The sequence below is a fragment of the Cariama cristata genome, unplaced genomic scaffold, assembly GCF_000690535.1.
Source record: "Cariama cristata isolate BGI_N322 unplaced genomic scaffold, ASM69053v1 scaffold21570, whole genome shotgun sequence".
NCBI lineage: Eukaryota > Metazoa > Chordata > Aves > Cariamiformes > Cariamidae > Cariama > Cariama cristata.
The window spans coordinates 10,803-22,117 of NW_009594364.1; the positions used below are offsets into that span (position 1 = coordinate 10,803).

An 11,315-nucleotide genomic window follows, 5' to 3' on the forward strand; every position below is an offset into this window, starting at 1 on the left:
GGGGGGGTTATTATTATTTTGTGTTCTTTTTGTGTGTGTGTGTTTTTTTGCTTTTGAAATAGCAGGGTAAAAGTGACTTACTGCTTAGCAGTTTTGCTTCTGCCCCCCAGGGCTCTCAATATCACGAGGAAACTGGTTAGAAATGTATTCCTTTCCCACTGATGCTGTTAAACCAGTATATGAGGAGCATTAGGTAGGTTTGAGCTTTCTGGAGATGTAAAAATTCCTTTTTTGGGGGAAAAAACCCAAGCGGTTTGTACAATGATGTGTGCTTAAAAGTCCGTTGTGGTCCTCCTCCAGAAAGCAAGGTGACAGGACTAGCTCTTCCCAAATTAATGCCTCTTTTGAACTCCAGAGGTAGTTTTGCCATCCATTCAAGCTAGAACCTGAGCAATCGAATAAATGCAGTTTGAAAAAAAAAATTTTTCTAGCACTCTACCAATCCAAAAACCATCAAGATGCAACAAACCTGGGGCACATCATTATCTTTCAAAAGTAGAGTGATGGTAGAATTAAAACCACATTGAGGGATGCGTATAAAGATTGTTTTATTACTATTATTTTTATTTTTTTATCCCCAGATAGTTGTGTGTTGCTCTGGATTAGGGGGGAATTGTGGATGGAAATCGTAGGCTTATAGGGCTTTGCCTTGCTGTCGTGCAGCGAGCGTGCTGCACCAGCTCAGCCGTCGGTGCGGGATGCTAAAAGGGATCACCAAAAGTAGACGAGGTTTTTGCATCTATCTGTATGGGAGGTTTCTCAGCCTTGGCGCTGCTTTTTTTTTTTTTTTTTTTTTTTAAAGGCTTATTAGACAGAGCCATCTTAGTATTGTTTCTTACTTAATGCTTGATGTCGAAGTCTGGGAATTTGGAGCATTATTGATTTGACCTCTTTTAAATTTCAGCAGCTTCACAAGAGACAGAGTGAGTTAGTAAGGAATGCAAAATATGTAAGTAATATATATTTTCCTAGCTGAATAGCTTAGGCATATACATTTTTTGCACCTTGTGTCTTCTTACCAGAGTAAGGAAGGTTGGACCGTCTTTGCTTTGTGGGACTCTTTCTCTTTTTTTCCTTTCTTTCTCCTCCCTGCTTCACCTTCTCCAAGCTGTGGGCACAACACCAGCTCTGCTTTCTCCTCCTCGTAGTAGGTGTGCATTTTCTTGGCTGGTTGGTATCTCTGACTGGGGGTCTCTTGGTATTTTTATTTTTTTTTTTCCTCCCTATGTTACATAGCAGATCTGGGGATTATTTTTTTTTTTTTTCCATAGTGGGGAAGAGAATAAATCAACCAAGTTAAATCTGATGAACCTGTAGCTGCTATGCAACTTTGTCTTGTGTCGTAGATGTTAATGCTAAATCGCTGCAGCGGGAATGTCGGATACGTACGATGCTTCCTGGCGAGCGTAGATTAATTTGGGAGCATTACATTTAGCTCCTGAGCGCGGGGCAAATACTGATCAGCAGAAATTTAAAAAAACCAAACAAACAACCCTAAACTCTGCCTAGCAGCCGTGTAACTGTCTGCAAGTGAATGTGTGCCCTTCCAACCCGTCACCGCCTGATTAATGTACTTTTTTTTTTTTTCTGTCTTAGACCCTTCGCAGATGCTACAGCCGCGTGAAGGAGCATGGTGTTGGGAAGAGGAAAAGCAGCTACACGTTTGAACAGCTAGAGCAGGTATTTGGGCAGGGAGGATGGGATTCCCAGCCCTGCCAGCCCGTCCTCATCAACAGCAGCGGCTTGTACCAGGAGCTGGAATCGGACGGCAGCACGATGGAGGAGTATTCCCAGGAAGACTGGGGAAACCACAGTCAGGATCTTCATTGCTACCAGACTGGCGAACAGGAATTGGGTAAGAAATCTCGTCTTGGTGCATCTCCATCCTCCGATTTTCTTTTTTTTTTTTTTATTTTTTAACCTGTGCTCGTACCAATGTCACGCATACGTATCTTGGTAGGAGGAAAGAAGGGCTTTGTGGCCAGAAACAGTGGAGCAGGAGGTGACATGTTCCCTGTTTCCTCTCCCCCAGGTCAGTTTTACTTCCCCTCGTGGGATTAGGAAGATATTTTCCATTTCAGTGATACCCTGCTTTGGAAGTCCTGGGGCACCAGCTGAACCTGTGCGCTACTGTTCAAACATGATTTGCTTAAATTATGAACAGGTCTTCAAACTGCTGCTATTAATATCAACAACTATAAAAAAAAAAATTTTGTTCCTTCTTCCTATGTACCTTAACCGGTGTGGTGTTTTTTTTTTTTAAATTGTAAATATGCTGATATCCGGATATGTGGCCTTTTTTAATTAAAAAAAAAAAAAAGCAAGCAAGCTCACACTCCAGGATTGAGACCTAAACCAAGCTTCTCCACCTGCATTTTTTTGTCTGAATTACTGATGTCTCTGCATAAGAATCAATATATTTATTTGGAGGTTTGGTTGTTGCTTCTGGCTTATTGAACTTTGCTAAACGGAGTGAGGTACCACATTCTTGATTGTGAACGCAGACTGATCTGAGCAGCTTTGTGAAGAAGTGGGTTTCTTTAAGCATTTTTATCTCTCTTGAGCCACCGATCTTGCCTGAGCAAGGGGGTTATTTCACGGTGGAAACTTCGAGTCGATGAATTCAATGGAGACCCAAATGAAGCATGGATAAAGGCTCTTGGTGTGACAAGGTTTTTGTTTTTTTTTCCCCCTCTCATGATTTGTAGGATGAAACAGGGAGAGGAGATGCAGTCACGTATCCGTACACATCTGTGTTCAGGGGACTGGTGAATTGGGCTGCTTTGAAAGAGGTTTAAATCACAGTTTAACGTTAAAATTTGCAAGTTGACCGTTAACTGCGTTCCGATTCGCTCCGACTTCTTCCCCAGGGGATTTAAAAGTCAGAAATGTGTGGGAGAGAAATGGTGGGGAGAAGACAACGTTACAAAACGTATGTAAATAACGGTGAATTCTGTCTTGTTTGGCTCGTTCTGGTGAGTCAAATTGTGGTCTCCTGGTTTTGTCACCGTTTTCCTTCAGTCAAATCGGAGACATTTGTGCGCACTTGGGCTGATGATATTCTTAATCTTCAGAGAAGTTATGAGAAAAGGACTTAGCACACAACATCTAAATGGAATACAGATGCATTTGTTCTGGTCCTTGCTCCTCTAAAGTGCCACTGAAAGCAGAAGAGCCTTTTTTCTTTCTTTTTCCTTTTTTTTTTTTCTTCCTTAAACAACATCGTTTGTGATTAAATTGATTTGTGATTTAATAGCAGGAATTCTAGTCTTGTGCTTGGAGGGTTTTGCACCTGCAGAGAGAGATTCAGATCTTAACTGACGACGTCTCTCCCAAGGGAAAAAAAAACCCCACTATTCAGTTACAGAGGATTTAGGAACTGGAGCTATCTCGTGCAGAACTCTAATGGACTGCCTGGCTTAGGAAGCAACTCCAATTTATTATTTCTTTAATTTCAGCTGTTTTTTAAAAAAAAAAAGCCCCAGGAACATTATTTAAAATATAATTATGTGTTGGAATTTTACCTTTCAGATGAAATGCCTACCACAAAAAGAACATTAAAGATAAAACAGGAATCTTCAGAAGACACGCAGTAAGTAATTTATGAATGTTTTACCCTGGAATGTATTTCCCTGGGGATGTTGTGCAGGAGGGGAGGATATTTGAAACTTCTGATTATAATTATAAATACATTGTGCAAGACTATTCATACAGTTGAATCTGCTTTATGCATTATTCCAGTTACCTCAGAACATCTGAAAAGCTTCACAACTCTGTTTCTTCTTGGCTTCGTCATTCAGCAAACGAAACGAGACTTACTACAGGAATGCAAGGATCTAAAATGCGGATAAAATACACTTCAGATTCATTAGGGATATGTGTGGGCTGGCTGCGGGTATTGTCACGTGAGGATGAACTCTTGGATCTATTTGTAATCTGGTTTTTTTGGTTGGTTTTGTTTTTTTTTTTCTTTCCCCATTTGCCTGAAGTTTGCCCCTTTGGACGTAAGGAAATAAAAGAGAATATAGGAGGAGTGGAGGAAAGAAAGAGTGAGAAGCGGGACGCAGCACCCTGGTAGTAGTGTGTACTGTTGGCTTGGTGTGAGTAATGCTTGCAAGAAAAGTTCATGCATTTCCCTTCCTTGGTGGGAAGGCATGCCAAAGCTTGTGATTTTTTATTTTATTTTATTTTTTTAATTATTTTTATAACTTTCCAGAGCTGACTTGTAACCTTTTGGATTGGTTTAATCTGACAAATACTGGAGCATTTTGAATGCTTTGAGCATGTGAATCTCCCTTGCCTCGCCAACAATAACACAAAGCATTTTGAAAAATGAAAGGAATTGCGTTGTATTTGACTCAAACCAGGGCTACTTTCTTCCAAGCTTTAGGGTTTTAAAAACCTACAGGGTGATTGCAGATCTGTCTGCAGTGAGAATGAGCCATCGCAAATTGGCTCGCAGACCCTTCTGGGTGGGTTCCACACATGAGCTCCTCCGCCAGTAGTTTGTCGTATCATCTGAAGTCAATCTTGTATTCCCTGTGTTGGAAAACGAGCTTCTGTAGGGTAGGAAGTCATCAGCACAGTAGACATTAACATGGTGTGCCTGGTTAATAATACAGCAGAGGCTTTTTACTGTAACTAAATGGAAAAAAAAAAAAAAAATCCTTCAAAACCTAAAAAAAAAAAAAGCACCTTCCATTGTAACGGTCTAGCTTCATCAGACTCCTCACTTCAGATGGATTTTCACAGTACCCAAAGGTGACTTTTTTTTGTTAATGTGGGGCAAATTCAGTTTAGCGACACAGAGATGACCTGGAGAAAAATAACTTTTATTCAGTATAAATATTATTATTGCCTCTTTGAACAGTTTCTTAGGGCTGTTCTGGGATAATTTTACCTTTCAAGGCGTGCTTTAGGGAATTGCATAGAAAATAATCTTGAATTTTTCCAAGACAGAGGCTCCGACTACCTGAATTTTCTCTTCCAGGTTTTGGTGTGTAGGTGGACAGCTGGATTAGATTTGGTAGATTAGACTTTTCAGAGTTTTGTGGTCATTTTTTTTGGTGTGTTTTAAACACACCCCCCGGCCCAAGTTCCCTCTAAAATGCGCAGAAGTCTCTGAACTCTCAGGCATTTCATGAAGCGTGCAGGTGATAAGCCCATCCTACATGCTTGGTGGAAACACAAAGCATCTTCCAACGCAGATTTGCTGAAAACTACATTTTTATTTTTTTTTCCCCCGACTATAAGAGCAAGGAAATTTTAAACTCATGACTTAGTAGATTAAAAGCAGTCAGGGGAAGCATGACTGATGCGAAAATAGGCTGGGTATTTATTTATTCTCTTCAAAAAATAGAATTGTGTCTATTCTTACAAGCCGCAGACGATAAATAGAAGACAAACTTTTTCAGCTCTTTAGCCAGCGTTTTAAAATACATATAAATTATTTCAAAGAAGGTAGGGCTTCAGTTCATTCTGCATTCTTGGTCAAGTGTGGATTTTCAGCAGAAATAATCTGAATAAAATCGGAGGGAGTGGCGGTGCATTCAGATTCTTTGCTGGGATTTTTTGACATGGAGAAATTGCAGTGTGGTGATGCCGGACTATAAGCCACGTATATTGCGAAAATCTTGTCTTTGCTTCCTCCTTTCCCTCCTCTGGGATTTTTTTTGAAGGATTTTTTGGAGCTAAGCAGCTTGCGGAAAACCACGGGAGCAGACGTGCACCGTGACATTATTTTCCTAGCAGAGGGGGTAGGAGAGTGCCACCAAGATGCTTGCTTATAGGAAACGTATCGCTGAGCTCTCTGACCACTGGATTTTATTCTGGCTCTTCTTTTCGCGATAAAACACGCACGCGTGAGGCTGCTGTCCCTATCGAATGACCACAAACCTGCTGAAATAGAAAGAGTTTGCTTTATTCCCGCTGCCTGCGAGGGGTTCAGCTGCTCCTGCCGGCTCGACCAGCGCCGGGACCTGATCGTGGACCAACAAACCTAATGCCTTGTATCTCCAAGCAAGCTGCATGGCACGTTAACACGGACAGCGTTGCCTCTTTTAGCTTCAGGTAGTAAATAACTGACCTCTAAAGACATAGAAGGACTTCCCGTATTTCCTGAGTTGCCTTATTTTCGGTGGTGTAGGAAGCAAAGAGCGGTAGGTAAGCTGCATGGCCGGGTCCCGTGGTCTTGTCAGCTGGATGCTCCTTCCCCGCATCGGCAGTTGGCATGCTGCTGCCTCCAAATAAACTGCTTTGAAAAGTGGCACACTACTTAAGACTCCGTTCCGCTCTTTGAAATTTAGTTGAGGAATGGTTTTATTCGCTGCAGGTTTTGTGAAGATGAACTAGAAAATGCTTGGGGAGCCGAGTCCTTCACTGAAACCAGCTGTTTCAGCCTCTTTGAAGTCTACTTTTGTTTGGAAAGAGCGCCTTAGAACGAATTTGCACCACGGCTTGTCTCCCGTCTTTCCTCATTTGAATTGTAAAAGCTTCTGAGGAGAAAGAAATGCGGATGGCCGGTCTCCAACAGGGAGGTGGTGGTTTGAGGACAGGGTAAAAATCCAGCTCTAGGGCACCTTCTGCAGATGAAAAATGAGATTGTCCTGTGATGCACAGCACTGACACAGGGTAAACCCTCTGCTACCTCAGATTTTTCTATTGAAAAATAAATAATTGTAACAATTTTGATTCTTATTGCTTGTAATACCTCTGCTTGGCCAAGTCATGGAGGTGCTGGCTAGAGCCGGGGAAAGCGAAGCTCGACGGGGCGGCTGCTGAGCCACCGAGTCCTGGTGTCAGTGGGAAGAGGAGATGCTAAAACTGAAAAGCAGACCTTTTTAAAATTTCTTTTTTTCCGCTATTGCTTCTTCTGTGCTCGAAGTGGAAAGCCCTTCTCTCCCGTACGCGAAGAGATCATCTCTAGTGAAATTATTCCTCTTCCCAGCAGGAACAGTTTGACGAGTGACTAATTTTTTATTTTTTTTTTCACCAGAGCTTCAGCTCTATTTTGTACTGAACTAAACTTAGCGAGAGTATTTATAGTGTAATTAATAAAGGTGGGGGCTTTTTTTTTTTTTAATGTGGTTCTTAGCTCTGTTCCTCCACTGTTGAATGAAAATCTGCCCACGCTGCTTTCTCTTGTCTCTGGGTTTGGATGGGAGTGTGTTCTTTAAATTGAGTTCAGCTGTCTGTCTTGAGTTAAACGAGTGTATAAGAGCAGTGAAACACAGACTCCATGCTACCGAACAGCCCTGCGCCGAGCCAGCGCTTACCGTGTCCTCTTGTCTGTCACGTCCCCAGAAGGTGAACTTGCACTTCCAAAAATCTAAATAAAAAAAAAAAACCACAACCACAAAACCACAAACCTTGCTTTTTTCCAGGCGTAGCAATGCCGCGCTGCTCGGCGTCTGAAGAAGCATCAGGGAAGCCGTAGAGCGACTTTGGAACAGTTCGGTATTAGAATCATAAAATCGTTTCGGTTGGAAAGGATCTTGAAGGTATCGCCGCGGTGTTTGTATGTAAAATACTGCTGCTAGACGGGGAAATGGAAATGACTCCTCAGAAGTAACTTAAAATAAAAAAACAGGAGTTTGTTGACGATGTGGCAGGCGTTTTTTTAAAACCCCCTGGCTCAAACACAACTCCGCTTGCCAAGCAGGTTCCCTCCTCGGTGCTCTAGAAATTCAGTTACGTTCTGATCGTGGCAGAGATGCGCTTGCCAAAATGCTTTTTAAGGTCTAGCCAGGAATTTTTCTGGCATGATTGCTGATGGATGCGGTCCCTCCCGTCGCCGTGAGTGAGTGATCTCAGCCTGGACTGCTCGGACCTGGTTTAGGGAGCTTGGACACCCCACCTGAGGTTTGTAGAACCTGGTGTGCGCCGACCATCGTGCGTCAAACTGCTCGACACGGAGCTCTGGGGTCGCAAGCCCAGTGCCTTCCATCTGTCCCAGAAGGACAACCAGCGCTTGAAGAACCTTCCCTAAAATCATGTGCGTTGTGTTTACACCTATAAAAGCAGGTTTTTTTGAGATGAGAGGCTGTGAGGTTGGACTTCTCCAGCACCATGGGAAGGGTCTGCAGCTCCCAAACATTTTTTTTTTTTTTTGCTCTGAACCCCTCTATCAATATGATGGAAGAAGAGACCTTCTCATCCATGTAGGAATTTATTGAGTGGAAATGCAGCTGCCAGAATCTCAACCCCAGGTGTATCTGCTCTTGCTTAAAGACCATTGTGTCCCTCACCAGTCTCATGCTTAACTCGGTCAGGGAGCTGTTGGGAAAAGCTGATGATTTATTTTTTTTTTAGGGAGTTTAAGGGATCTTTGTGAACGCAGCGAAGGAACCCACAAGAGGAGGGAAGTTTGTGCGTGACCCCGCAGAAGAAAACTGGGGTTGCCTGGTACGGGGACCGAAGATGCAGGATGTTCTCCTGGTGGGATGTGGGAGGAGAAAAGATGCTCTTGGGGATGTGGTGACCCCTGTACGATCGCAGTTCGGCTTTCGAGATGCAGCGCAACATAGAAGGGAGGAGAATTGCATTGGAGCAAGCTTTTGAATCCCGTTTGTTGGACCAAGAGAGATTTCTCGATTACCAAATGAGTCACATTATCTTCCTACAGCTTTGATTATAGGACAATAACTCCTAAAATTAGTAGTTTTCCTTACGAGCTAATTACACCCTAACTGGCTCATTCATCCTGGAGGAAGCTGTTCCAGCTTGCTTCAGGCACACACAAATGCTCGCTCCTCATGGCTTCGTAAAGCGTAAATCCCTCCGTGGAAACTCCCTTGGATGCCGGTGTCGTTACCTGAGAGTGAAAAGAAACTTTGGGAAATGTGAGGATTTCTTTATTGGATAATCCAGAGGGATTTCCGCTGTCCGTCCCGCAGCAGGTTATCCTGTCGGTTGTGTCTGGGCGCAGGTCATCTTCAGCATCTTCTGCTTCGTGGGGTCGGTTCCTTAAGCCGTGTTTCTGATCCAGCGCTGAGACCGAGCCTTTCGGAGTAGCGTGGCATGCTTGTTTTGTGTTTTTTACAATTACAGCTCTGTTTGGTGGTGTTAATTTTGGGGTAATGATGAGGCGGAAGCGTTTTAAGGGACGGTTGCAAATTAGGGATGAAGCTCCGGTCGTCCGTGCCGGACCGCGTGCCGATGGGAATGCGCAGCTGTAAAGAATAACCCGGTAACTGAGTTTGCATTTATTTAGCGGCACCGGGACACGTGTGTGTTTGCAATTACTTTGAAGCAGCATAGGTAGGAGCAGGACATTTCCATCGTGTGGGGTTGTTTTTTGGGGTTGGTAAGAGCAGAAATCTTGCTTGGAAACTGAACTTGGGGATTCATCAGCTCTCACTTTCTTTACTGGGTTATCTCCCGCAGGACTTTTTTTGCATGAAATCTCGTTTCCAGAAGAGACTGTAGTTTGCTTGAGATATTGGAAGGAGTTTGGGTTGGGTTTTTCTTTGGTTTTGCTAAGAAAAAAAACCCCACCCCAAAACATCAGGGTGATGTTCTAATCAAGAAACACACCTAGCAATATAGGACATACATAGGAATAAAATATCCACCGCCTAAAAAGCAACCGAGAAAGCTGAAAGGGATTAATATTTTCCCAAAGGTCGATGCGTTCACAAGGATGGTTTTGCAGCTCTAGTTTACTGATGCCTTTATCCTTCTCTCCATGTTTTTTGTTTTTTGTTTTTGTTTTTTTTTTTAAATTTCCAGGAAGCGCCACGTCATGCAGAATATTATGCAAATCTTGGAGTCGGTCCAGTTGAAGTGGGAGCTGTTTCAGAGCTGGACGGACTTCTCCAGGCTCCATCTTTCTAACAAACTGGCCATTTTCGGCATCGGTTACAACACCCGCTGGAAGGAGGATATTCGTTACCATTACGCGGAGATCAGCTCGCAGGTACCCCTTGGCAAGCGACTCCGGGAATATTTCAACTCGGAAAAACCAGAGGGTCGGGTTATCATGACCAGAGTGCAGAAAATGAACTGGAAAAACGTTTATTACAAATTCCTGGAGATCACCATCAGCGAAGCCAGATGCCTGGAGCTGCACATGGAGATCGACTGGATACCCATCGCTCACTCCAAACCCACCGGAGGAAACGTCGTTCAGTATTTATTACCGGGAGGGATCCCCAAAAGCCCCGGGTTGTACGCCATCGGTTACGAAGAGTGCCACGAGAAACCCCCGTCCCCTCTCGCCGAACACAGGGGTCCCGATCCCGGCAATGAGACTCAAGGGGAGCTGGAGGTCCCTTCGCCGCAAGCTTCCCTCCGGTTGGATATGGAATCTGCCCGGATTATCTACTGTTACCTCGGCATCGCCGAGGTCCGGACTCTCCAGCAGTGCCTGTTTTTACATTTTCAGGCAAACACCAAAACCTTCAGCAAAGATTGGGTCGGAATCAACGCCTTTTTATCTCAGAACTGCGTCGTAGAGCCCGGCGTGTCGCCCAAATCCATCTACATCAAATTTGTGGAAGTGGAGAGGGATTTTCTTTCCGCCGGCTCTTTGGTAGAGTGCCTGGAAAAAGCCATCGGATATCCCTTAAAATTTAACAACTGAGTCTCGTCCTTCATAAGGATTAGGGCTTTCGGCCCCTTTTTTTTTTCCATCTCGCTACCAGACGCTTTCGGATCCTGTCCGTTCACAGCCGGGCAAGTCGGACTTTTCCGCCTGGAAACGAGTTTTGGGGTGATAAGAGGTTTGCGGGGCGCTTTCCACGAGCTCATCCCCAAACAAGCGAGCGTGTCCCGGCTCTCTTGCCGGACAGACCGGTCGGTTTTCCTACCGGAGCGGCACGGTGAGGAGAAGCCCCCCGCACCCGGCCCGTGAAACGACTGTAGGTACATTCCACATCGGACAAGCGCGTACACGTGGTGTTTTCATACGAAAAGCTGGTTTTGGGGGGGTTTGGGTTTTTTTGTTTTTCTTTATTCCACGGTGTCTCATTTTTACGCATCCGTCTCTCTTAAGTGTTGTTACGGATCTGAATAAATAAGCAATAGATAACGGCAAGTTAAACCTTGAATCACGTTAAAGGAGACTGTTTTTTCAAAGCCACCCTTAGATACTATTGTATATAATTTAGAAGTTCACTTTTTTCACCCATCAAGTGTTCTCCTCTCTCTCTGAACAGTGTTGCCTGCAAAAAGACTTTGGTTTCTGTGATGTATTCCACTTTACTAGTAGCGTTGCCATATCCGCTTTTATTTTATTTTATTTTTTTAACATGAAAAAAATTCCTGGCCTTTTTATTTTGCATTTTATTTTTGGGGTTGTTTTTTTGTTTGTTTGT

At 43.7% G+C, this 11,315-nt stretch overlaps 1 protein-coding gene across 1 annotated transcript; it reads left to right on the forward strand.

Moving 5' to 3' along the window:
- The first annotated feature begins 913 nt into the window (after window positions 1–913).
- MSANTD2 (Myb/SANT-like DNA-binding domain containing 2) lies at window positions 914–10,616 on the forward strand. The gene is made up of 4 exons (XM_009697744.1): window positions 914–949; window positions 1,597–1,855; window positions 3,532–3,592; window positions 9,730–10,616. The coding sequence occupies exons 2-4, from the start codon at window positions 1,777–1,779 to the stop codon at window positions 10,580–10,582; spliced, it is 993 nt and encodes a 330-aa protein (XP_009696046.1). The 5' UTR covers window positions 914–949; window positions 1,597–1,776; the 3' UTR covers window positions 10,583–10,616.
- The last annotated feature ends 699 nt before the right edge of the window (window positions 10,617–11,315 follow it).